Raw genomic sequence first — 27,839 nt, 5'->3', positions numbered from 1 at the left:
GGTTATTTGTAGGGTATAGGAATTTGTTCATATTCCCCCCCCCCCCGAAATATAGTCCGGCTCCCCACAAGGTCTGAAGGACAGTGGACCGGCCCCCTGCTGAAAAAGTTTGCTGACCCCTGATCTAGCTGGTGCTCTGCTTTCTCTCTTCACGAATTAAAAGTGGCGATGGGCAGCATAGGATGGGGAATGGGGAATTAAATGTATCCAAAGACTTGGAGCACCCTCTTGTGGAGAACGTACATACCAAATCTCATGCAGCAGCCGGTTTATAAAATTAATGAAAGGTGGGAAGGGAGCTGGTGCCACCCACCCACCCCCCAATAATCCTAGCCGCCACCACCCCCAGCACACAAATCAAGGGAATAGTCCAGTTAAAACAATGTCAGATGGAAGACCTTCCCACAGCACACAATTCATATGCTATGTACCAATAGCAAAACATGTATATTCTGATGTACAGTAGCTGAAACAGCCCAACCTGTCCTCCAGGGGGAGAGGAACTTTAAGAGGAACTCTCAAGCTTTGCATAAGTTGGTGGGGGAGGTTTAGAAACCCAAAAACACCCCATTGGCAACTGAGCATGCCCAGGGGACATGGGATGCAACAGATTGTTGGATAAGGGACGAAATGGAATTAAATGGAACGGAGTGTCCGGGAAAGGGTATGACTAGCCTGGCTGGAACCCTGACCTGGAGTGCTCTTAGGGGTGGGATGGGAATTTGAGTCACTTCGCAATTAAAAGTAAGCTTGTACTTTCTGAAATGTGGACTGAAACCCAGCCGCCCTTTGAAATTTGCATTTCTCTGAATTTTGCAATGCAAAAAGTCACGTGGCACAAAAATGCCCATATCAGGGCCGAGTGTGCATATTAAGGCACAGGTGAGCAACAACGATGTTCCAAAATGCATTCTATTAAGGGAAATTGCCTTGCAAAAACGCGCCTGTTAGGGAAAGGTGCATACAAGCGTGTACATGCAAGAGAAATTTTCACTAAAATGCCGGTGAAATTCTGTGAGGACTCCTTAATGAAAAATGCTAGCTGTGGAGGAAATGTAGAGAGCAGAATTTAAGGTGGGGAAGATTAGAAACGGAGTGAAACTCGACATCTTCACCTATCTCTGTTCTGTACTGCCGTGCAGGTGGACGCTTACATCATGAAGTTGTAGTGGAGGCTGGTCCATTAGGGTGAACGGGGGCACTGCTCCACCAACCTCAGTCACCCTCAGCCAACCCCCTACTTGCCTGCCTCCCTGCCTACAACCTGCCATCGGCTCTGGCGCCACCTGCTGTCGGCCTCCTGCCTTCCACCCCCGCCAGCCTCAAGCTGAGGCGCTGCATTCACTTCCCCGGCAAAGATAGATTCCGAAGAGGCACCTCCGAGACAATGGAAGGTGTTATCCTGGACACGGAGAAGGCATCCGTGGTGGAGGAGGAGCAGATGCCCGAAAAGGCTCTTTCGAAGGCTTCCCGGAAGGATCTCATGCGGAAGACGTAGATGACCGGGTTGATGGCGGAGTTGGCATGCGAGAGGATGATGGAGGTCAGGATGAGCTGGTTCGGGATGGGGCAGGTGGGGCAGAGCAGCATGACTGTGTTAAGAATGTGGACCGGGAGCCAGCAGACGGTGAAGAAAAAGAGGATGATGAACAGCGACGTGGCTGTCTGCAGCTCTTTGCGGACAATCATCCGGCGCCTCTCCTGGGCGCTAACATCCACCTCCCCCTCGGCCACCTTGCGGATTTGCTGCTTGACCTCCAGGAAGATGCGCCCGTACAGGACCATCATGACCAGCAGAGGAGCCAGCATGCAGGCCATGAAGTTGAAGTAGACCATGTAGGTGTTTGTGATGATGTCGTTGAAGAGGCACTCCCCGCTGGCCGGCAAAGGCTTGTGCCAGCCCATCATGGGCAGCAGGCCGATCAGAAGGGCCAGCACCCAGGATGCCAAGATCACCAGGAGGGAGTTGAGGGGGCTCATCCAGGATTTGTACTGGAAAGGCTTCAGGATGGAGATGTACCTCTCGACGGCGATGGCCAGCAGCCCGAAGATGGAGGCTTGCGTCAACACCAGCAGCATGCACAGCATCAGGAGGCAGAGCTGCGACCGGTAGTGGGGCAAGCCCAGGTTGGTAAACTGGGCAAAAGGGATGACCACCGCCCCAACCAAGACGTCTGCCACGGCCAGGGAGACAAGGAAGTAGTTTGTGACGACGGCCCGCAGCTTCCTGCTCTGTAGGACGACGGCGCAGATGAAGACGTTGCCCACGATGGAGAACAGTGCAATCAGGCTCTCGCTCAGCAAGTAAGGGATGTCCAGGGCTGGAGACGATGTCGCATTCGTGGCTCGGAGGGGCTGCTGCAGCATGGACAGCGAATGGTCATAGGCAGCCATTATGGAGCAGCAGCCATGCCGACGCTGTTAGGGAAAAGCTCTCCGGCCTCTGTAGGTTGCTGGGCCCTTGTGGGTCCTGAGGAAGTCCAGGAGTCTGTGAAATGAGGCAGGGAAGGGGGGAAGAGTTCAGTCAATTAATAAATAAATAAATAGGTACTGTATTGCATACCCTCCAACATTTCTCTGAGGGAAATAGGGACGTCCTATCCAATAATAATAATAATAATAATAATAATAATAATAATAATAATACAATGGAACCTCAGTTGTCGAACGTAATCTGTTCTGGAAGACTGTTCAACTTCCAAAACGTTCGACAACCAAGGCGCAATGGGCGGTCAGAAAATTCCATTGAAAAAATGGAAAAACATGCCTTGGAAGCCATTTGACTTCTGAGGTGCGTTCGAAAACGGAAGCATTCACTTCCGAGTTTTCGACGTTCGAAAATTGAAACATTTGGCTTCCAAGACGCTCGAAAATCAAGGTTCCATTGTAATAATAATAATAATATTTATACGCCACTCTGGACGTCTTCCAACATATATAAAAACACAATCAAACATTAACATTTTAAAAACTCCCCTATACAGGGCTGCCTTCAGATGTCTTGTAAAGGTTGCATAGTTACTTTTCTCCTTCACTCGGGGATCGCATAACTCCATACCCTCCAACATTTCTCTGATGAAAATAGGGAACATCCTAAGGAAAAGTGGGACATTTTGGAATCTGGGACTGCCCCTGGAAAACAGTCAAAAAAGTGCAAGTAGACAAATAGGTACTGCTCTGACGGGAAGGTAAACAGCGTTTCCGTGCTCTGCTCTGGTTTCGCCAGAAGCGGCTTCGTCATGACCCGGAAAAACTGTCTGCGGACAAACGCTGGCTCCCTCGGCCTGTAAAGCGAGATGAGTGCCGCAACCCCAGAGTCATCTGCGACTGGACTTAACAGTCAGGGGTCCTTTACCTTTTACCTTTTTGGTGCTTTAAATGGGTGGCATGAAAGTGTCCCAGCTCAGCCTGTTTGTCCTTCTGCCTCTGTTTTGTCTATGCTGACTAGCCGGTGACACACAACTTATTTGTCAAGGGTCAGATAGCCCTTTCCCCTCGAAAGGCAAGGAGGTAGTTGGATGTTCTGGGCTTTCCCTAGCATTTGTGTGCGGAGAGAATATTGTGGGGAGTAAAATAAGACGCATTTCCAAAGCCTGTTTCAAGGTACAACCGCCAGTCCTCACATTCCCCCGCCCTCAGTGAGTTGCCAGGTGTTTGGGGCAAAGGCCCATGGCACAAGTTGGCACAATATTTCAATACGCAAATTTATGTCTAGCTGCCTGTTGGAAATGAAGGGGGTGGCTGGCCGATCTCTTGCCAGCAATGCCCTTTGTGAAGCACACAACTGCTTTTTCCGCAGAGTAAAAACAATATTTTTAAAAGGGCACAACTCCCCCCCCCCCGATCACTCTTTAACCCTTGCCTCTCCCCCCACCCTTTACCCGGCCACCCTTTTAATTAACAGCTTCCCCTCACTGTCTGCTAACTCCTCCCCACTGAAGATGATCTCGGGGTCTAGTACCAACAAGTACAAATCGGGCAACATTATTTTTAGTTTCCCAAGCATTAAAGAGGCCAAGCTAGGAGTGATAAAGGGGAAATTTAGACCTCTGGGCAGTTGGGATAGCACAGCCTAGTTCGGGTCTTAAAAGTTTTCACCCTTGTTTCATTGTTGAAGAAGCAAAAGGGATCTCTGACTCACCCACAGATTTCTGTCCCTGGACCGGCTGCTATTGAAAAGATCAAGATTGGGGTGGGGTAGGAAAAGCAAGCTCACAGCCCCCCCAAGCACCTCCACATCTCATGCAGCCTGTACTGCCTGCTCCGTCTGCGTCTTTGTCCTTTTTTGTAGCGCCCGTGTTGTGATGATTACAAAAGTCAGATCTGATAAGTGGCGGTTGGCATACAAAAGCACCTGCATTTTCCACAGAAAGGGATGGGCAGGCGGCTGGGCAGCCTGGCTCCGTGGCAGGGCATCTGTTTTGCATGCAGAAGGTTCTGGGTTCAATCCCCGGTTTCTCCAGGGATCCGGCGGATCTGTCAGTCCCGGGTTCCCATCGTTGCTCATTTTCCCCCAACTCTTCCATTCATTTCTCTGTTTTTCTGCAAATCCGGAGGGGCATCCCTAAGGCAGTTGGATGGCGCCTCCTTCCAGCAACTCCTGGGGCGCAAGCTGAGGCCAAATGTCTTGCTCTGCTTCCCTTTGGATCATATCAGCAAGTCCGAGCAGGGGGGATCATCATCTGGGCAGTCTAGGACTTCATCTGGGCAGTCTAGGACACACTGCCCAGGCTTGCGCCCCAGGGAGGTCACTTCGGTGATTCTAATGCAGTGGCTTCACTTCACCCCTGGAGGCGCACTCCATTGTCTTTCGAGACAGGTTGATGCCACAACAAAATTATTAGAACGTAAGATGAGTCTGCTGGATCAGGCCAATGACCCATCTTGCCCAGCGTCCTGTTTTTCTCAGGTGCCTGTGGGAAACCATCAAGCAACACTTAAGCTCAAGAGCCCTGTTATGTATTTAGTGGTTTGTGTTTGCCTGAGCTTGAGAGTCTGGACTAAGGATTCTGAGCTCCTGTGTTCTGATTCGATAAATGTTGTCCAGTCACATAACAGTTCAGGATTTGGGCCTCTGCCATTGGCTCTTGAACCCTGAGTCGTGATTCGCAGTTTGGAAGTTTAGGCAGCCAATCACGTTGGGAGTGGGAGTGGCCCAGGCTTTCAGGAATGTATATAAGCAGTTGCTGGCATTCAGGTGCATTGCTGCCTCCAACTGAGGAAGCAAAGCCTAGCCATCATGGCTAGTAGCCAAGGGCAGGTTTCTCCATGAATTTGTCCAGGCCTCTTTCAAAGCCATCCAAGTTGGTAGCCTTCCCTGCATCCTGTGGGAGGGAGTTCCGCAATTTGACTCTGCTCCGCATGAAGAAGTCCTTCCTTTTATCTGTCCTAAATCTTCCAACTTGCATCTTCACTGGGTGTCCATGAGCTCTTGCGCTGTTAATGTCAGCAACCGTTAAAAACAGTGAGGGAGAGCTGAGAGGAAGAGAAGCACAAGGTGAAGCTGATGGACATTTTCTGGGCTGCCCATAGTGAAGGAGCCACTTGAGCCAAGTGGTATTTCTCAAGGTCAGCCAAGGGTAGGAGTGGATGCTGGCTGGGTGTGAGATTTGGGTGGGTGGTGGTAGCAGAGGTGCCCTGTATATTAGGAGCTCTCCTAAACCGCTGAAATAATTTCATCAGGCATCGCAGTGGGCACTGCAGAAGTGGGAAAGAGGAGCATATCCAGCTTTTTCTTCTTCCGGGGCTCTCTTGTCTTAAGCAGCAGCTGCGCACAATGAGTGAACAGATCAACCTTTCCCCCTTGCAGGGAGATCTAATGAAAGGTAAATCATCACCTGGAAAAGAAAAAGAAAAAGTCTCGTTTACTGACTACCTAGGTGTTAGCAGCACAGGAGCCCTGCAAGAGATAAAGTTGGCCACACCTAGCATGGCGCCCGAGCCGAATTAGGCACAACACATCGGTTTATTCTCTGCATCTGGGTCAGCAAACAAGTCTCCTCTAATTTGCTTTATTTTTAAAGTTATTTACTTTTACGTCAAACGAACCTATAAATCTCTTATCTGGGGCCATGCCTGATGTAGAAGAAGAAGGGGAGGAAAACCCAAACCATTGTGAGAGGCCTTTTATCGAATGGACGGCTCATTAAACCCGTTACGCTTCTAAAAGTGATGAAAGGAGCCGAGCACAGCTGTGGATACAGACTGGATAAATAAATACAGTACATCTTAATAGGAGGGAGGTGGGAGTCGAGATGGGCAGTCCTAGAGCCCAGCCTGATTTCAAGTCCGCAAAAGAGGAACATTGGTGGGTTTCTGTGAGGAAACGTAGGGAATTGGGTTTGTTTCTCTCTATCTCTCTCTTTCTCTCTCTCTCTCTCTCGGTTGCGTAATCTATGTTCTGGGGAAACTGTTTTGTATTGCCTTGGTGATAAACATAAATATTGATTGAATGAAACCTTGCACATTAGGTGAGGGGGTCAGGATGTTAAATGGAATTCAAAGGAGCGCAAGAGGGCAGAGAGGCATAATCTCTCAGCATAGTGCCTTTTATTCCTGGACTTGCTATAATAATGATTTCTATAATAATTTTATTATTCATATTCTGCCCATCTGGGCTATCATCATCATCATCATCATCATCAATTTACTGCATTTATATCCAACTTTTTCTGCAAGGAGTTCAGGGTAGCTGGCAGGCATGGCTCTCCCCCTCCTCATTTCATCCCCACAACAGCCCTATGAGGTAGGTTAGGCTGAGATGTAGGCCCAAGGCCATCCAATCAGCTTCATGGCCAAGTGGGGATTCGAACCCTGCTCTCCAAGTCCTAGGCTAACACCCTAACCACTGTGCCACACAGCCTTATAAATTTCTACCTCACTGTCAAGCTCAAAGAATTCTGCAGATGGCAGAAATGTAGACGGATAGATAGGTATTTTATTTTATTTATTTGTTGAATTTATATACCACCCTATACCTGGAGGTCTCAGGGCAGCTAATAGAACAAAGACAAAATATAAAACCACAAAAAATAGAAGAAACAAATATAAAAAAACAACCCAATGGAAAGGCTTTTGTTGTTATGGATTGCTATATGTGCTTGCCTGTTCAATTTTAAGCTGTGTTTGTCTATTATTTTCTATTAGTCTGAATCTTCTTTCTCTCCAAGGTGGGGTGCAAACCGATCAATTAGGGACGTGGATGTTAGATAATGTGGGTTCCGATTTGCTTGCAGGAAGGTTAGACGATGCTGTGTCAAAGCAAGCATCATCCCACACTTTCCAGTGCATTTCCAGAGGGGGCCACATTCTGTTCTGGGCAACGTTTCAGGGCCGCATCCTGGTGGTGGGCGGAGCCAGCATCAAACACAGGCAGCAAAGCAATTCAATGTTAAATGTCGCCTTTGTACAATAGGCTGGTTCCCGTAGATATTCACCCCACCCCCCTGATTTCTATCCTCTGTGCAGGCAAGCCAGAGACATTACCAAAGTTTTGGGACACATTTCAGCCAGGCAGAAGAAGGGGAGACAAAGACTGTGGGAGACAAGAGTCCTGAGGGCCAGGCTGCAAGGCATGGAGGGCCGCATCCGGGCTGTGGGCCTGAGGATCCCCAATCCTCTTAAAACATAAATAAACAAACATTGTAAAAGGCAGGGCTAAATGGATCTGAAATGAAAAATTGGAGGGGGGGGGAGAAGGCTTCACTCACTGCCCTGGTGCCCTCCGGATGTTTTGGACTACAACTCCCATCAGCCCCAGTGATGGTATTGCTGGGGGCTGATGGGAGTTGTAGTCCAAACCATCCGGAGGGCACCAGGTTGGCAGAAGCTGAAGGAAAGCTTTCACAGGACAGATGCCACCTTGCCAAATGCATAAATTGTTGTCTCTCCCCTGGAATATATGAAAAATGTCTATATTTTTTCCTTGGAATGTGTACATTCAAAGAGGAGTCCTGCTTATCTTTCCTCAGGCACTCACTGAAAATTGTAAGGTTACTTACTTACTTAATAAATAAATAGGAATATGGTTTTTTTTAAACACAACCTCTAAAAGGGCCTGCTTCTTTGATTCTGGAAGCAAACTGTCTGATGAAAAACTGGTGGATGTCACATGGCTGCATTTGCGCAAGTTATTTTCCCTCAGAGGCCGAAGGGCCTGGGATATATGGTCGCTTTAGGAACATTTTATCCATGCTGCCTCGGCCCAGATTAACAGAGTACTGTAGCTAAACACTCTCCAGATAAGGTGGGCCTCACATCTGCTAGCTTTCCCAGAGAAGCGTGTGCTAGAAAGAAAAAAATTAAATGGGTGTGTCCTGCTTTGACGTAATTCAGATTAACCTTTTCTGTCAGTAGCTGTTTTAAGGAGGATGAATCGGGGCTTTTCCCCACATCCCTTCAAGCAAATAGCCCCAATTTCCCCACAGCCCCCGGCAATCTCACTTCTCTAGGGGCAACTGATGCTGGGAGAGGGCAACTGGGGCAGGGCAGATTTGGCCCTGCGGCATCCAGGCTGCTGGTCCTTACTAAATCACTATCATGGTCCCCCAGTATGAAATATCAGGGACCCTATTTTCAGCAGGTGAGGCCTTATTGGTGCTCCTGTCTCCAGTGGTGGGCTGATTGGTTGGTGTGTTGAGCTGTGACGGAGCCTTCTCAGTGGTGGCTCCCCATTTGTGGAATTTCCTCCATGGCGAAGTGTGCCTGCCATTTTCATTATCAATTTTCATGGGGAATTTGGAAACATTCCTATTCACCTGGCAACCCTGAAACCAATGGTTGAGAAAATGTGATGATTTTTAGCTGAGTTTCCTATGTTTCAGGGGGTTGGACTAAATGACCCTTAGGGTTCCTTCCAGCTCTACAATGTTATGATTCTATGATTAGTAGTAAATATTTATTTAAACCTCACCTTTCTCCCTGATAGCATCTCAAACCAACTTGCAGATAAAAACAGGAACAGCTGAATAATAATAATTTATTATTTATACCCCGCCCATCTGGCTGGGTTTCCCCACTATGGGAGGTGGCGGCAATTGTTAAAAAACCATTAAACATTAAAAGAATTAAAACTATCTCTTCATCTAATATATTAAAACCATACAAACCAGCACAACACCAGCCCTTTCATTAAAAGCAGTCAGTTCCCCAAAGCCTGCTGGAATAAGAAAGTATTTACCTGCTGGCAGGAGGACAGCAAGGAGGGAGCCAGTTTAACTTCTTGAGGCGGAGAGTTCCAAAGTCTGGGAGCAGCCACCAAGAAGGCCCTGCCCCATCTCCCCACCAAGTGTGGCTGTCAGGGTGGCAGGACCGAGAAAGGGCCTCGCCTAAAGATCTTGAAACCTGGGCAGTTTTGTACGAGGGGATGCCATCTTTGTTATTGATACGGTAGGTATGCTGCCTGGACTGCTTTGGGAGGAGGGTAGCTTGTAAATTCTGTTGTTGTTGTTGTTGTCCGCAAACATCCAATTGTTAGGGTTTTAGCCGTTTTAAACGTATGTGTTTTTGTTTTTTTGCATTTTAAACGGGTTTTTAAATCATCCTGTATACTGTGTGTGTGAACCCCCTTGAGACGGTGGTTTGGCAGGTGATTAATAAAACGATAATCGTCACACCCACTGGGATTTGTATTTTCTTTCTTTCTTTCTTTCTTTCTTTCTTTCTTTCTTTCTTTCTTTCTTTCTTTCTTTCTTTCTTTCTTTCTTTCTTTCTTTCTTGGGGTTTGTGTGTGGAGACAAACATATGAGGCAACATGTTAAGCTTTTCACTAGCGATAAGATAAAAAGGGAGCAACAGGCTTCGGGTGTCGCACCATAAGGCACAGCAACAAGACCGGCGTCCTTTCAAAAAATAAAGAAGTTGGCAGCCTGGCTTGTTCTCACTTGCTCCAGCGAGTGAGGGCAAAGGGAAGCGCTTCCGGTGCCTTCAGCGGAGGCAACTGGGCATGCATCAGAGGCCGGCGCATGCTCTGTGGCGCTCACTGAGGACGGGGGGGGGGATTTTTGAAGGGAAGCCTCTCTCTCTCTCTCCCCCTCGATGTGTAAAGCATTTTCCCCACCGCTCCGCCTCCTCCCGTCGAGCTCACCAATCAAAACGTCCGCGTTGCCGTTCCGCAGGCCCCGCCCCTTTCCTCTCGGGAAATGCCGCTGCTGGCATTTGGGTCTCGCGCGCGCTCTCACGCGCGTGTCCTCTCTCCTTCCCTGCGCTGAATTTCGCGGGCTGAGGCGAACGCGCGCTTCCCCCCCAGCCCCGCCTTCCCTTTGCATGGTTGTGAGCGAAGGTATCCCTGAGGGGGCAGATTGGAGAGGGGGCTTTTTTTGTGGGGTGGGGGTGGGTGGAATATTCTGCCCACTCTTAACCTCAATTAATGCCTTTCATTAATACCACCATCACTGGAGAGATTCAGATTCTCCTCAGTAACTTCTCCCTCAAACTCCCACCTTTCCTTCGCAATTCAATATAACCCGCTTTTTTAGTTCCTTACCCCACCCCTCACATTACATTTTTCAAACACGGCCCCCGACGCACACACCCCATAATTACCCCCACTCTGTGTCTCAGGATGGGTCTTGCTAATCCCATATAATTCTTTCAATTTTTCTTCAAAGGTCAAACGCGGATATCAAATATTGAAACGTGATCAGCGCGTGTGCAACCTCAATTTCATGGAAGAGGCCCCCACCTCAGTTAATCCCCAGATCCCCTCTCTCCATTCAACGCAACATCTTGAGGATTTCCTTGCCCCATTAAAAAATTATAGGGCCATCTCTGCCCCACATGGCATCCACTCTTCCAATGGAAGTTGCTGCTACAGATGATATACCGAAGCCCTTCTAGACCTCTAATCATCTTTATCCATTTGAGCCTCGATCCATCTTTCACCCAAACATGCTTTTGGGACCCACTTGTTTTGCTATACATTTATATGGTGGTAGTGCTGCTGTCGTGAGCCACCTTAAATCAGGTCTTGATTCAATTAATAATAATAATAATAATAATAATAGACCCACCAGCAGTAGACCTCTGGCAGATCCCTTCCCATTGCCACCCAATAGATGATGCCAACACAAACACTCTCAGAATTTACCTGCCCCCAAATTTCAGTTAAGTGACCCTTTATATCCCATTGTGAGCCAGGGAACCTCTCATCACCTCCCTCAAAAAAAAAAAAGTCTCCCTCACATCGTCTACAACACGGGACAAATTTATTTCCTTTTCCACAACTTCTCTGCACGGCATTTTGCCTCCCGATGGGAAGATCCCATAATATTCCCTCTTCGATATTGCTCCCTCACAACTGTTCCTATTGACTTACTCTAGAGGGAACTACTTTTCCTCCATGCTAAATGAACTTAATTCCCAAATACCTCTGGGAAGATCTCATTCAGTCCCCAGAAAGACAAACTCCTGATCACTTTTTCCACCGTTAACTCCATTGGAACAATGGCACCCTTTGTAGGGGGAGCGGGGATACGGTAGTTAAGTTTCACCTTTCCAGCTGGCCCACCATTACTCTGGAAGACTCACGGGGAACCTCAAAAGAAACCCCATTCAATATCGCCCATGTTAATTCATACATAAGCCCTTTTCAGTCATCATCTTGAATCCTCTTAGATTCAGGTAGGTAGCCATGTTGGTCTGTTGCAGTCGAAATATATATAAAAATAAAAAAAATGTCCAGTAGCACCTTAGAGATCAACTAAGTTTGTTCTTGGTATAAGCTTTCGTATTATATGAAGAAGTGTGCATGCACACAAAAGCTTATACCAAGAACAAACAGTTGGTCTCTAAGGTGCTATTGGACTTCTAAAATATTTTTTATATATTTTGAATCCTCTTGTTGCTGTTCTCTACACAAGGACCATAATAATAATAATAATAATAATAATAATAATAATAATAATAATAATAATTATTTCTTATTTATACCCTGCCCATCTGGCTGAGTTTCGCCAGCCACTCTGGGCGGCTCCCAAAAGAATATGAATAATAATAACAATAATAAAGCGATAAAACATCGAACATTAAAAACTTCCCTAAACAGGGCTGCCTTCAGATGTCTTCTAAAAGTCAGAAGTTCATGGAACTTCCTCTCTTATTGTCACCATGGAATTTTCATTTTCTTGTCTTTCCCTTTTATAATTCAGTTGTCCCCAGAATATATTACATTGTCAATTTTCCTTTCCCAGAACCTAAAATGGAAGCAAGGCAGTAGCTTCCTTTTTGACCTGATATGAGAGTTTTGATGTAGTCTTTTCTCACTGGGATCTTTGCAAGGAAAACATTTTAGGTCAGGCTTGCCCAACTTATGACCTTCCGGGCCAGTTTTGGCACACCAGCTATAGTAACCGCCAAAATGCTTGACAACGGTCCTCTTATTGTGGCCCCCGGGCCCCTAACGCACTGCTTCTCAAACATTTTGAAGTGGAGCCCATCTGTAAACGTATTCACACATTCAGGACATGCTTGTAAAAGCTAACCCTCCCTTTCCTCCTCAACGAAGTAAATGGCAATACTGTTGCATCAGTAATTAACACTGAACAAATTTATATTTTGCCTTTCATTATTAATGTTTAAATATAAAGGGTGTATATGTTTTGACAGAAGTTAAGCATTGTGCTTCGCTTCAGAAGGGAGGGAGCAAGCCTGACTCTTAAAATGGCTGCCTAATAGTTATTTTATGTTATTGGTTCAGTAACAGAAATGAAAAACACTTTTTGCCACCTACAGTTCGAGGTTATTGGGCTTTTATCAGTTTTCTGGCTCACTAGTTGGGTTGGGTAAGCCTGTTTTATATTGAGCAAGTGCTCTGTTCAGTATTTGTTCGCCTTGCTGGAAAGGCGGTATTCTGGCTCCGACGAATATACAGCAAATATAATTTGCTTCCCAGTTCCGTTTTTCCATTCCTTGTACCCCAACTCTTTCCCCCTTTCTCTGTAGATTAATTCCTCCCCCCTCTCTTCACCTCCTTTTTTCTGCATCAGGAATTAACAGTATTTCTCTCTCACCCCTCACCTTTCTCTGTTATAGATGTGGGACCAGATTGGATGTATTTGCTCTGAGGAGTTGCAGCCAAACGGCAAGAATTCCCAACAGAATTCTGGTGACAGGTAAGGGGCAGGAGGAAGCAAACAGCTTTAAACCCTACTTCAGGGATGGGGAACCTTTGGCCCTCAGGAAGCACTTGGGCTCTCAACTCCCATCACCCCCAGTCAGCATGCCCAATGGTCAGGAACAATGTGCATTGTAGTGAAGGGCTGTGGTAGTCAGAATTAAAGTGCTATCTATTAATCTATTTATTTTCTTGCAATTACATCACACTCTTATTCCATCCTGGAATCCAAAGTGGCATTCACATGCAGGGGCAGACTTTGGACTTTAGAATATCAGCGATGCTTTGTGCGAGCCCAAAAGTTGGTGGCCCGCCCACACCTCTCACCAGTGGCATGTGGTCAGAGGGACTAGGCTAGTCCCCTAAATGTTCCCTGTAAATTAGAGCATTAAAGCCTGGTGCCTCCTTCCCAAAGTCTAGGAAGCTTCTGCCTGGCATAGGGAGGGAGGCACAGTGCTCCTACAGGCTCCAAGAGCCAAGGAGGCAGCTGCCTGGCGCCTCATTCCCAGAGCCCAGGAAGTTTATGCACTGAGCAGACCCGCACCTGCTTGGCTTCAACAAAAGGATGGTCTCTACACACTTCACTGGGAGTAAGTCCAATTGAATGCGGGGCGGTATTCTATGGAAACATATATCTAGGATAGGACTGCAGAGTTAATAATGTGTATCTGAAAGTTGCTTTGCTCCACAACCCTATATGCAGAACTGCCTCTACATGAATCAATGAGAATTTCGTTTTCTGCTTTGTTATCATCGTGTTATTCTTAGCTATTAAAAGATAGCAAGCATCAGCATTTTAAAATAATAATAAAAATTACCAACTGACTTTCGGAGGAAGTGTCTGACTCCTCCCTTTATTTCTCAACAGAAGAAAATGCAATAACTATACCAGCACACTTAAAGAACTGGCTCAGATGTTGCCCATCCCTATGCGGACTAGTTGCAAGAGGCTGACAAAGGTACTATACTGCAGAATTTACCATGTGCATTCTGTTAAAATAAGCTTTCTGATTCATACAGTTGAGAATTGGTCCTGGCTCTTGAGAGAATTTTGTATGTTTCACACACTGGGCCTTGTGGTGTTGCAGCTCCCAAATTTTATACTGGTAGGAATTGCAAACATTCCTCTTTTTATTTCCTCTCATTTGTCATTTGCTTTGGATTGTCTGACTTGAAACAGAAAGAAATTCTCCTCCGGGTCCTCCACTACATTGAACATTTGCAGGCGAGTGTTGATACGGCCAGATCGCTTCTCCAGGTCCGTTGCGGAGAACAGAAAGGTAATACAGCACCAAAGGGAGGCAGAGAAGGCAGCAAAACTTAACAAGTTATGTTGCAAGTGTTGTGGATTAAGAACAAAGAAAGTTATGCAGCCACAAAAGGGTTAATTAATCGGACAAGATATCTGTCTGGGAAGGGTGGGGGAGTAATGTGAGAATGACTGCCCAAAAGGAACTAAGGAGTGAATAGATGCAGCCTATAATGCAAGATTTCAAATAGTCTCTCTCCTGAACTCCTGTGGTAAGAACTGCCTCCTAGTGACCAAGCAGGAAATCTTGACAGAAGTTTGCTCTTTTCTTCTGGGTTACAAATGAGCATGTGTGAGTTTATGCCTTCAGCAGAATGTGGATTTTTCTGGTTCTAGAATTACACAGTCCATTTTTTATATTGGAGCACCTACATAACCTAGGAACTGTATGTAAAGCAAAATATAAAGAGCACAAGACTTGCCTTCTGACTTGCAACCTATGCAGTGGTTGAGGACCAAAGAAAAGGGACTGTAATATAGAGATAGGTAGTCAGTTTAGGGAATGATCTGATGAAAAGACAAGTTTTTATTGGGTATTTAATGAGGAGCCAGGAAGTAAAGGATTCCAATGTAAGGGCAAAAGAGTACACTTGAGGGATGGAAAGTGTGATTTTGGCTTTTTGGACAAGTAGTACCTGTGGAAAGATTAGAACAATGAGGGTGGAATGGGGGAAAGGTAGAAAAATATGTGGAAGCAAGGCGGTGAAGGCATGTTGGGGTCAGCTAATGTAGAGGATAAAAAGTCTGAAAGACCTTTATGAACAATTATCTCTTTTATGAAAACAGGAGGGTCTGAGCAGATGGCAGCATCTGCCCTGAAGAGAGGACAAAGAGAAGCCACACCACGAGCAAAGAAAACCAAGCCTCTGGGCGTCTGCAAGAAACCTAGGAAGAGGAGACGCACTCGCAAATCAGGTTGCAGAAAGCATCCTGCAAGTGCTGCGTTCTACAACCTCTTACTTTACGTGTTTCAATCTTAGGCCTTTCTTTTCTCCCACCTTCACACAACAGGCTGCACCAGACCCCTCCCCACCAACCCATGAGGCTGGTGGCAGGGGCCAGAGTGGAGCTCGGATAGGCTGCGGATTGGGTGCAATGTGCCTTTTGCTTTTGGAGTGGGGGTAATGTGGAGAAGGAGTACCTGCACTGCACAGCTAAGAGGGGGAAGCAGGTTACTTGGTCTATGTGCCCTTAGCAGAGGCGAATCTCAGAGAAGGGCAGCATGTATTGGAGGGAGGGGGCTCTTGAACCAATGAAGTTTGAGGCTAGAAATGGACCCGCAAGGCTTCTGAGGTTTCCTTATGTTTCTGCTCCACGTGGGCATAAGAGTCTCACCTTTACTTAGCAAATGCACCTGATGCCACAGAGCAGGTGACTGCAATAGCTGAGACTCTGCTCAATAATGCTTGTGTCACTTGTTTTTGCAGAGCGGCGAGGGGTGAGCAAAAAAGTGTGCAAGTGCCTTGCTTTGGAGACTGAGAAGGGCCCTTCCCAAGCCGACATGTGCAGAGAGGAGAGCGTTTCTGCTGTGGAAGAGGTGTCTGCGCTCCTTTCGTCCTCCCAGAAGCAATCAGAATATTACCGGCCTGCAAGCGCTCCCTTTCTGGACATCACCAAAGGTGGAGTCCCATTCTGTGCTGTAGGGGTGGTTGCCTTGTTGCTTTCTTGGCAGTTTTTGTGTAAAGTTTTTAACGAAGAGCAAGGGCACAGTGGTAACCAAAGTGAGGCTGATACTTCACAGTAATTTGAACTTTTCATCTGTATGTAAGACTATTAGAATGAAGAAATACAGTGTAATTTATTGGATGATGACTTCTGTTAGATTAGGATATATAAGAGGACTCCTGCTGAAACAGACCAAAGATCTGTCTAGCCAAGGTTTCTCTTCCTAACAGTGGCCAGCCAGGAGCAGGTCAGGCAGGTGGTTGCCATCCCTTGATGCTGATCCCCAACCTATAATACTCAGAGATTAACTGTGTTCTGAGCATGGGAGTTCTATTTTCCTCTCTTTGCTTTTAAGCACCAGTAAACATATCCTCCAAGGATTTACCTGAAAATGGACATTCTGTTTTAATCTCATTCCAAATAGGCACAAATAAACATATGCTCCTCCATGAATTTGTCAGGAGTCGCTGGTTATGTCCACATAGTGTGACCGTGAATTCCATCAATGAGTTATGTGTCGTGTGAAAAATGACTTTATGTTGCCTGTCATTAACCAATCATTTTACTGGGAGATGCCAATTAGGCTTTTGTTTTGAATGCCGATGAACTCTTCATTAGGCAGAATAGAACGGTTGATTACATGGAGAGAGCAAGATGGAGAGAGCAAAGGATTCTGTCCCTTGAAATAAATCTCATCAGACATGCCACACTTCGGCAACAAGCAGACTGCTCTCTGTTAAACCTGCTGTCTCTTCTTGGTCTGATGAAACATAGCCTGAATTCTTTGTATTTCTTTTTCTCTAGAATTAGTGTGCTAACCGCGCTACATCATATGCTTCACTCTCCCATCTCCCGCCGAAGTTAAGCATTTTTATTTCAAGGAGGTGGGAGAGTTAAGCACATGCTGTATAAACTTATATGAACTGGACTGTAGATTCTTTTTCCCCATAGGAGACTGTCATACTTCAAAAGGATGACATGTCCAGTATATTAAACATTAACCTATGGGGGAGGGAAGAATCTACAGTCCAGTTTATATCAGTTGTTTCTAAAGGAAATTCAGGTTTGGACTTTTATCAGACCTTAAAATGGAGCCCTTAACCTTGGGGAGAGGCCACCAGGAGCTGTTCTCTGCGTGCTGTTCCTAGTCGTACTTGGCTGTAATAAAACTCTCTTTCTGTAGCTCACAGAGCATGGAGTGAATGGGTTCTGCAAAGTTTCTAACAACTCTCCCCTTCCCCTCCCATTGTAACTGTTACTGGCAGACTGGAACTTGGGTCGCAGCCAAGAGGAAAGCAAGGATGGAGATGTGTTTTCTGTGTGTGCAGCACAAGTAGCGTACGAAGGACCTGGACATTCACCAATGGGGTAGGAGCAGAGAGTGGATAATCGGCAGCTTGTAAAGTTGTGTTCCCACGAGGGAGTAGCTTGAAGCAGACCTCTGGTCTGGAATTCATTTTTGACAAAGACCTTATGTTTTGAACTGGGCAGGGGCTGGAGAGCCAAAAGTATAGGCTTTATTGATCGATTGGATTTCTGTATCACCCTCCACCTGAGGATCACAATGCAATATAAAAGCACAAAAATGCGTAACATAGAAACAAGCAAACAGCAATACCTGCCACAGATTGTTTAATTAGCCAAAGGCCTGGGAGGAGAAGAGGAATGTTTTCCCCTGTCACTTTGCCTCTGAAATCTCCAACTATCCACCTAAACTGCTCATTCCCATTTGGCTGTGCCTGGCCTCTTTCGCAAGTGTAGAGCTGGGCGATTTCTGGTTTTCAAAATCGCAATGTCATCCGCTAAACATTGTGATACATGTATACCAATAATATCACAATGTCTGAAATAAGGATGGAACTATGCAGAGGCGAAAAATAGGCCTGGGCAATACCTGGTTTTCAACATTGTGATATTTCACCAGCTAAACATGTAGAAGCATTAGCTGGCTTCATGGTTTGTCACACATGAGTGATTTTTGCATAACACCCACTGACCCACCCACATGATTGCCAGGTCAGTAATTATGAAACTGATATCACGATAAATGGACCAGTTTTGGATGGTATATCAATATATTCCCTAGCCCTACACAAGAGTCAGCAGGCGAGATGCATAGAGGGTGGGCAGGGGTGTTATTTTATTATCATTTAATTCTTTAATTCATATCCCACCTTACCCTCCAAGGAGCTCAAAGTGGTGTTCATGGTTCTCCCCCTATTCATTTAATTCTCACAACAAGCAGAGTAGGTTGGACTGAGTGGCAAGCCTGGCCCAAGGTTACCCAGGGAGCTTCATGGCCAAGTGGGGATTTGAACTCTGGTCTCCTGGCACTAATCAGACACTCTAACCACTACGCCACACTGGCTCTCACAAAGGGTAAAAGATCTCTTTGCAAGTCCAATTACCTATACTACATAATATAATGGTAGAGGGGGCATTTAGGATTTGTTTGGAGGGAATGTGGGACACGTAGGAAACCCAAGGGCGGGGTTTCAGATTGAGCCCCTGTGCCACCTCTTGCTTGTCCCTAATGTAAACCAGCAACAGGGAACTTGTCCAGCACTGATAAGTGCGCTCCATGTGTTACTAGCACAAAAATGGAAAGCAGATAAGGTACCAACAAAAGAAGGGCATCTCAAACTGTTAGAATATGCGGAGTTAGCGGGCATGACCACTAGAATAAGAAAACAAAATGATAAAAGAGGTAAGGAGGACTGGATATTATTGATTATATGAAAATTTATTATAACCAGACAATTAGCCTAGCAGGATGGTAATATTTTCAGCAGTGTAAATTAGAACTAGAGCTTAACAGGAGGAGCAGAGAAAGATTGGGGAAACTAAGAAAACGCAAGAGGAAGTGGAAGATAAAAGGAACCAGGGAAGGAGAGGAGGGGAAGTCCGTCAATGACTGGTGCAATATAATATGTAATATGTAATTTTCTTTTCCCTATTTCCTATTACTTTTGGGGGGGGGTGTTTTGTTTCTTGTGTTGAAATCTATCAGAAACGAAAATTAGAAAAGAAAGAAAGAAAGAAAGAAAGAAAGAAAGAAAGAAAGAAAGAAAGAAAGAAAGGGGTGTTCAAAATATTATGTAGACCCAGCTCAGGACCTTGTATCTCTTGAATCCCCTCTCCACACCCCCACATCCCTGATATGCTCTTCTTTTTTACTGCTTGCATCTTAAAATTTTGCTACAGCAACCCTTGACTACCTTGGTGACCCTCTCTATTCTTTCAGACAAAAGCTTGTGCATTATTATTCCTCTTGTGAGGAAGAAGCATCCAGAGACAGCCCTTGGCTCTCCACCCAGTCCCCAGTGAACAGTTCCCATGGTAAGCTGCAAGCAAACCTGTGGAAAGGCCCAGAAAAAAGCATTGCTGGGGAGCAGGGTGCTGGGACTTTGATGCAGGGAAGCTGCAGGGCTGCTCCTGAGCATGTCTACTTGGAACCAGCACCACTAAATTCAGTGGGATTTAGTACTTCCCCAGTGAGTGTGTTTAGGATTGCAACTGAAATGCCATTGAGAGGCAGGCATCAGATGCTTTGCACTGTGGTTGCCGTCTGCCAATATTAAACAATCTTCTAAAAATGGGACACAAAATATCTCTCTCTCTCTCTCTCTCTCTCTCTCTCTCTCTTTTCTTAGCAGGAAGCATGCAGCTATGTTCCCCTCGAATTGAGGCCCAAAGCAACACTTGCTCAGATTTGGGTCTGAGCCCTTCACTTTTCACCTCTCCTGCTCGGCTGCTTCCTAGGCACATCCTCCATGGCAGCCAGGATGAGCTTTCCCCAGGTAAAGTTGCAGGAAGGAGTGGCCCAGTTGTGCCTCTTGCTCCAAGTCATGGTGTGTCTCCTCTTCCTGTCCCTGCAAGGAGGGGATAGCAGGCACATCACCTTCCCTGTGAAATCAGTTTTATATACTGTATTTTTCAAAGGCAGGGTAGCTCTTAGAAGAAATTGCTTTAGCCAGAAATGCAAGAAAATGCTTCATGTTATTTACAAAAAAAATTAAAAATGAGGCAGGGGAGAATCCAAAGTATGCTAATGAAAACCAATTTAAACAAACAGAATATATCATTTAAGTGCTCATATATTTTGCATGACATTGTTTCTTGAGCAATGGAGAACCCTTAATCCTACCCCCCGCCACTCTCTGGAAGTCTTAATCATTCCTCTCCCCCTTTTCTAGTTTCCAATATATACATATTTAAAAGTACTACTTACCATCTTATAAGCTTATCTCTGCAGCTATAAAGGCCGAACATTTTACTGGGGTACTGGGGGGAAATTGGGATTTTCAGGCCACTAAGGCAGCCATCCACTATCAACTTATTTTAGAAGAGAGTGCACAGTTGTATCCTCCAATGAAACCTATGTGTAACACAAAGCATCTTTCTCTTCTCCATTAAATATTAAATATATAGATGGATAGAAGGCAAATCCCTGACTGCAGAATTACAACCATTGCATCCAAAATAAACTATTCCATCTGGTTCCTCCAAATAAATATTTCTGTGTGCTTTAAGATTAGCCCAATCCATCTGATTGGCCCAGTCTCTTCCTCTGCCTCTTATGCTCTGGAGGAGCAACAGAGAAATCTGTATTTGTATAATTAAATGACATGTGGGGTTTGCCACATTCTCCCGTAGATGTGTTGCTTCACAAACAAGCCATTATGTTGATTGGTGAGAGATGGTTCTCTCTTCCCCTAAAACAGTTGTGCTGAGCTACAAGGTTGTTTTGCATTGGTGGTTAATGAAATGCAGCGCTGCACCTCCGCAGCATTATATGGACGTAGTGTATGTAATTCTACTACTGAGCATTTCTCATGTTCAGAATGCAAATCAACGGTGTCTTGGATACTTCCCAGCCCTCTACAGTAGATTTCATTGCTTCGAATAATATTACCCTTTGGGGTGGGATTTACATTTGGGTAAATTGTGACACGCTGAGAGAGAGGCAGAGGGAAACCCGAGAGCAAATAAAAAAAACCTGGAACTTGATTGGTTCCTCACCTGCTTTGAGTTTGGGATGAAGTTTATCTGAGAGGAGGAAACTGTGGATAACCTTCTTTGAAAGTGCTTGCTTGAGATTTAGTGGAACCTTGTTTGTTATCCTGCAGTGTTATTTGAAGATGTGTATCTGTCCCCTCAGTCTAGCAGTTTTTCTCAGGGCCTTTCAGGAACCCTCTTGAGAAAGGTAAGTGCATTGCCCCTCAGCTTTATGTATACTGTATTCGTCCATCTCCATTTTTCATTCCAAGTTGAGTCTGTGCTTCATGAGCTGGTCCTTATTAAACTGCATCCACTGCAGCATCAAATGATGACTTGCACAAATGCACAGGCCATCAATACACCTTGTGAGAGTGAGTTCCAAAATTTAACTATGCACTGTGCAAAGAAATGCTTCCTTCTGTCTGTTTAGAATCTTGCAACATGCAGCTTCACTGGGTGTTCCAAGTTCTAGTGTTATGAGAGAGGGAGAAAAACTTTTTTCTCCCATTCTGTGGTCCTTATGGCTTCTTTTCAGGGCACTAATGCAGTTCCTGGAAAAGGTGACAATGGTGCCTCTTGTGACATCCCCTGGGGATGAGCACTTAGGTGCCTATCCAAAAACAGTGGCCGAGTTAAGTAGTCATTCCCTTTGTTTTTGTTTTCCGCCTATCATGGGTGGCTCATTCACTTATGTCCTTGGAGGGGTGGCTTTGGTTGTCTTCCTTATAGCTAAATCTCAGGGTCTCTTCTTCCCAACTTCCTTGGGCATGGGCACTAGATCAGCAGCCTACCTCTGCATGACTTGCTGTGAAAGCTCTTTGCAGATACTTGCAAACTGGTCTGTCTAGAAATGACGTATGTGTAATAATCTAAATATTTGTTTCATTTCTGTCCGAATACACCCGTCCCTCCAATTTCCCAATAAAGCAGCACTTAATGTGGTTTGTGATACAGTCTCTGTAGTTGTTCCAGTGTGCTTGCACCCCATGAGCAGTTACATTGCTCTGGGCCACACTATGCGATTTAATTTCAAGGAATTAAGGGCTGGTGGAATCTAGGCTAGGATCATATAGCAGAGATAGAAAACACATCTCTGTTTTCAAAGAAAAACTGCTTTAATTATATCTTTCTTTCTTTGCACCACCTCCCCTTTTAAGATTCTGGCTGCAAAGGTCCCCACCTCTAATTTCTTCCTTCGCCTCTTGCAGTCGGCATTCACGCTGGATCACTGCTACCTTTCCTACAACGAAACAGGTAAAAGCAATTCCAGCCCCATGTCACGAATGAATGGGAGAACATCTTTATGGAACAAACAGTATCTTCAAGAGGTGAGAAGAAGGTTGTAGAGAGGGGGGTGTTAACTTTGTGTGTGTAGGGGAACCTCCTCTTCCATTACTGGAGTCTAGCGTGATTGACTGGTTCATGAATTCTCCTATACATTTGGGGGTCATATAGATAACCCCCCCCACACACACACCCCACCTGCAACTTCTATTTATTCATCCCAAATAAGGAACTTGGTTGTTCTCTGTTGTTTCAACCTTGTATTCTTCTTTCAATTTGAGGCTCCACTAAAAGGTCATTTGGGTCAGTGAAGTCCTAATTACATGCACTCCTCTTTCCTCCAGGCAAACAAAAAGCTTTATCAAAGTTCAAGGGTACATTCCAACCAGGCAAAAACAGTCAAGTAGGGTACAAAGCAGGGCTTGAGAGGGGCATGACTGTGGGTGAGTTGTAACCTAGGGAAAGTCCCAAGGTCCATAGACATAGAAAGAAACCTTGAGTGGCACATTTGGTCCCCAGACCTAAGGTTCCCACCTCCTGTTATAAAAATTTACACTGGGGATTGTTACAAACACCACATATTATCCCTGTATAATTTTGCACTTCTGTACCATTTCATACTGTTTACAGGAAACTGAAGTCAGTTGTCAAATACAGTTCATTGTGTTTTTAGGGTTTTCTTAAAACTGCGACATAATTGGGTAGGGGAAGTCTATTTGTGTTTGATGTCGGATTAGCAAAGTGTTTTTGTTTTTTTTACAAGAACAGTGGGGTTTAATTCATTCAGTAAGATGATTTTTCAAGAATTGTAAGACTCTGTTTTTATTTACAGTTGTACCTCGGCTCCGCTGTGGGTTAAACCACAGAGCCTACGGCTTGCCGATCAGAAGGTCGGCAGTTCGAATCCCCGCGACGGGGTGAGCTCCCGTTGCTCGGTCCCAGCTCCTGCCAACCTAGCAGTTCGAAAGCACGTCAAAGTGCAAGTAGATAAATAGGTACCGCTACAGTGGGAAGGTAAATGGCGTTTCCGTGTGCTGCTCTGGTTCGCCAGACGCGGTTTTGTCATGCTGGCCACATGACCTGGAAGCTGTACGACGGCTCCCTCGGCAAATAATGCAAGATGAGCAGTGCAACCCCAGAGTTGGTCACGACTGGACCTAATGGTCAGGGGTCCCTTTACCTTTACTTTTACCTCTGCTCCCGAACACCTTGGGAGTCGAACGTTTTGGCTCCTGAATGATCGAAAACCAGAAGTGAGTGTTCTGTTTTTCGAATGTTCTTTTGGAAACTGAACGTCCGGCGGGGCAAACATTTTGGAAGTCAAACGGACTTCCAGAATGGATTCTGTTCACTTCCAAGGTACGAATGTATTCAACAAAATTTACACATCGCTTGATTGTAGTGAAACCTCTCAGCGGTGTGCAGATCATTTGGACCAGATGGCGCAATTCCACACGCCTCTTCCTGCTCTGAGCAGCCTGACTCCCCTTCTGCTTTCTCCTGTCAGGAAACAGCCACCGCCAGGCCTGAATTCCCAGTGTCTTCCAGTGATGAGAACAGCGACAGCACCTGGACACCACCATCCAAGAGGGTGAGGCCATCTCAGGTCAGCAGCCAGAAGAAGATGAAGAAGGTGGTCAGGAGGCAAAGGCGCCGACCAGCAGCCGGTGAGAAACGCAGCAGCTCATCTCCTCTGCAGCTGAAAAAGAAGTGCGTGAATGGCTTCATCATGTTCTGCCGCCTGAACCGCAAGCACTACATCCGGTGAGAATTGGAGGACAAAAACTCTTACAGAGAGACTGAAATCTAGGCCGGTCTGGATGGAACCAGTGCATGAATCCCTGTAGCGAGATCCACCATATCCAGTTAGGATTGCAACTGGCTTTTCAGTTTAAGATAATAAAAGGCACCCCTTGCCACCACCTGTACTTCCACAGATAATGTAGGAAGCCCAGATTGCAAACTTGGTCTATTGGGGAAGTGCAGTCCCACCCAGTTTCACATGATACCCATCTTGAACTGGTAGCTTTCTCCACCCCCACCCCAACCCCCCCGGCTTATCTGGATTAAGTTTAAGTTGGTTTACCCTCATTCATCTCAAAACTGCCTCCCGCCTTCTGCAGCCAATTGGAAGCTGTAGAAGTCCCATCGGACCTTCGGCTTCTGAAAGAATGTTTGAAAACCAGTACACTCACTTCTAGTTTTCAATCGTTCAGGAGCCGAAACGTTCAACTCCCAAGGCATTTGGGAGCCAAGGTACGACCGTATTTAGATAAAATGCCTCCCCTGCCCCATGTGCTAGATTTAATGATTTGATGATTATTTTTTCTGTGTCCCAAAATCTCATTAATTTCCATTACATTCCGATCATAATAATAATCCCTTATACAGCAACTGCAATATTAATGACTTCTATTCGTGTTGACTCATTAAATGAGTTATAAAACTGCAAGTGAGGAACTCAAACTATATCCTTGTTCTTCCTATGTGTGGCAATTATTCTGTCCATGGTGTTTCTTCCTGACCTTGTAAGATGTTATGTCTTTCTTTCTTTCCCCTGGTTGTTGCTGTCATCTGTCATGCCTTGGGAGGAGCAGATATCCCATTGTTGTTCCAATTTTAGTTATTTTGCCTGCCCCATTCTGAACACCCAGTGCAGATTCTGTCCCTCCCGACAGAACAGAATAATATTTAATCAAATGTAATGTCAATTTTCCCAGCATAACCCTGAGCAAATAGGTAGACTGTTCAAAGCTTCCAAAGAGTGTTCTGTGCAGTGGGAGGGATTCCCATAACTGGGTTGGGGCGACTACTGGGAACACTTTTTCCTACCCCGATCACCCTTGCATCTGTCAACTGCACAATGCTCTGTTGCAATTACAAATCTGTCCCCTAGTCAAGAATTTGCGACTTGTATTAAAGGCCCAAGTTCTCGGACTCAGCACCTGTATAGGCTGTGCTTATGTGTTTCTCAGCCACCCTGAATACATTTATTTTTAAATCCCCCCATATGAAAGTTGAGATGCTAACGATTTTATCAAGACCTGTAACCAGGGAGAAAAAAATTGCACCACCACAAGCTGTCCCTGGGAACGGGCCAGATTGGGTTGCACTTCTTCTGATGCCCGCTAGCTGATTTAATGATAAAATTCTAGGTGCTTCAAGGGAAGAATATCTTCTGCACAAGCTCCTTGCAGCCATGGGCTGGCAAGGTGTGTGTTTGGGCGGGGGTGGGGAGGGAGGGGTTAGGTTTCATTCAGGTGTGCATCTGTGTGTTTTTAAACACTGGTCTCTGGAGAGCAAAAGGCTAGCCTGGCAGGGGGTTGCCAAGGTAACCTGCTTCCCTTGAAACCTGGGGACATTGGCAGAGCCTCACGTGCGCCTGCCTCTTGTGAATCTGGATGACCAAACCATCTTTTATCTTGGCAGCGCTTGCCCAGGCATGGCCTCCACAGCTGCTACGAGAGAGTTGGCCCAGCTGTGGCGTATGATGACGAAGCAAGAGCGGAAGCCATATTGGTATGTCTGGTGCTGATTAAAACACGCTGTGGCATGAGGCTGTTCCTTGGGTGGTCATCCAGCAGGCCAGTTTCTAGGTCAGCCCTGTGGTCCAAGGACACAGATGTGATAGAGCACCTGTTCTGCAGGCCAAATGTCCAGGATAAATCTCCAGCATCTGCAGTTTAAAAAGGACCTGTTGTTGTTGTTTCCTTACCAGCCTCTCACTATGAGGTCCCAGGGCAGCTTACAAAGATTTGGAAATACAGTAACAAAAAATAGTTAAAACAGATTGCAGTCAAGAGAATAGGCTGGGTCCTAAAATGTCTATCTTAGGCATCAAATGCTAGGGTGAGCAGACGAGTCTTTAGAAAGTCCTCCTAGTGGTGCAGCGATAAAACTAGAATCACATTTGCAGAAGTTAATCAGGTTCTGGTATGGTTTCAAATTGGATGGGGAACCATGTGTTGAGATTCTTGCATTACGGGGGATGGGGGGGGGTTGGACTGAATGACCCTCAGGCTCCAGCCTTCCAACTCTACAATTCTATGATTCAGCATTCAGCAAAAACTGCACAGGTGCATCCCTGTGGAGAGGGAATCCTCCAGAATTCTCCCTGAAGATGGGAAAGACCCCGGAGAGCCGCTGCCAGGCTAGATAGACGTGAGGGTTGATCTAAGGCAGCTTCTTATGTATATCTCAGGGTGTTGGATCCTTTTGGTAGGAAGCTGAGCTGCTAATGCTTTTCTATCGCCTTTCTATCTCCCTGTGAACTTAACCATGAAAAGAAAGGGATTCCAATTCCATTGTCTGCCCCGCAAGCCTGGTACCCCCCTTCAAGCAAACTGACACAAAAAGTGCTGCTGTCATTTGGTGACATTCAACAGTTATATGAGCTGTTATCATGTTAAGATCCACTGTGCAGCATCCTCTCCATCATGCAGGGAGGTTAACGAGTGTTTATTTATATTTGATTTTTCTAAAAGCAGGCATTCATTAATCTGCAATTGGGGGGGGGGTCATGTTATGATTGGTTGGTTATCACCCCCTGTCGCTTCATGGCAAGCCACATAAATGAAGTTCCCTTGCGTTCCAATTCACATCACCTTGTTTTTGTCACATCGTAATGGCAGCCATCACATGGTGGCTTCGTTATGTTCACTGCAATCTGGCGATTACAGATGAATTGTCGGCCGGAAATAAACACTTGAGTGATAAGCTTATTGTTTATGTTGCATCTCTTCCAGCATGAAAGCTCGGCGGTTCAGCCGCCTGAATAATCGCATCGTGAGGGACGACTTCTCCAGTGGGGAGGAGGACCCAGAGCCGCCCAAACCTTTCCACATGCTGCTCGCTGAAAAATCCCTCCATGGCTCCCAGACCTTTGGTGACCTCTCTTTACTCAAGCTTATGCCCTGACTCTTCGCACTGTAATGGTAATGGCATATCCATTCATGGGAAAGATGGCCCCTCTGTTATCAATGGTTACAGAATTTTCCAGCTGATGGATTGGCAATGAAGTGTCTGCTCCCTCCCCCTTTTCAGCAACGTGCCAGACAACAGGGGCTCCATGGACCCCATTGGCTGGGACGGTAATGTAGGGGGTGTAGAAAAAAAAAGGGAGGAGACGGGAGTCCCCTTGTCGCCACCTGTAGCACATAAACACTCACCTATTTTCTGCTCCTTTCTACTGCTTGCACCCCACATCAGCTGCTGTGCCTCTAAGCTTCCAGAAGGTGGTTCCTGAGAAGGAAGAACACAGGTGGACTTTTCCCAGTAACAACATGCATTTTATGTTATACTCCACCAGAGACCCACAGTGGCTTCCACTGTGTTTAAGGCTACCAAAGCTGGCCTCTGGTGGTCTGCAACATAATGATAGCAACATTGGCAAGGGGAAGGGAAATCCCTGGGCCTGGGTGGTAGGACCATGCTGGGCCAACTGAAGTTTTGGCTGTTTACCTGGGACTT

General features: G+C 45.9%; 2 protein-coding genes across 2 annotated transcripts; one reads left to right on the top strand and one right to left on the bottom strand.

The window, feature by feature from the left end:
• Window positions 1-5,500, bottom strand: LOC118087330 (adenosine receptor A1-like). Its single transcript, XM_035119872.2, has 2 exons — window positions 4,142-5,500; window positions 1-2,488 (listed from the first exon to the last, which is right to left on the bottom strand). The coding sequence occupies exon 2, from the start codon at window positions 2,392-2,394 to the stop codon at window positions 1,342-1,344; it is 1,053 nt and encodes a 350-aa protein (XP_034975763.1). The 5' UTR covers window positions 2,395-2,488; window positions 4,142-5,500; the 3' UTR covers window positions 1-1,341.
• Window positions 4,305-27,352, top strand: MEIOSIN (meiosis initiator). The gene is made up of 14 exons (XM_060275257.1): window positions 4,305-4,379; window positions 13,030-13,109; window positions 13,980-14,070; window positions 14,292-14,391; window positions 15,207-15,335; window positions 15,848-16,039; window positions 17,351-17,453; window positions 19,330-19,424; window positions 19,742-19,885; window positions 21,215-21,291; window positions 22,295-22,428; window positions 23,895-24,134; window positions 25,800-25,889; window positions 27,116-27,352. The coding sequence occupies exons 1-14, from the start codon at window positions 4,305-4,307 to the stop codon at window positions 27,285-27,287; spliced, it is 1,722 nt and encodes a 573-aa protein (XP_060131240.1). The 3' UTR covers window positions 27,288-27,352.
• The last annotated feature ends 487 nt before the right edge of the window (window positions 27,353-27,839 follow it).

Source organism: Zootoca vivipara, chromosome 6, assembly GCF_963506605.1.
Source record: "Zootoca vivipara chromosome 6, rZooViv1.1, whole genome shotgun sequence".
Lineage (NCBI taxonomy): Eukaryota > Metazoa > Chordata > Lepidosauria > Squamata > Lacertidae > Zootoca > Zootoca vivipara.
The sequence above is the reverse complement of the archived record's forward strand: the minus strand, read 5'-3'. Positions and strand labels throughout refer to the sequence as shown.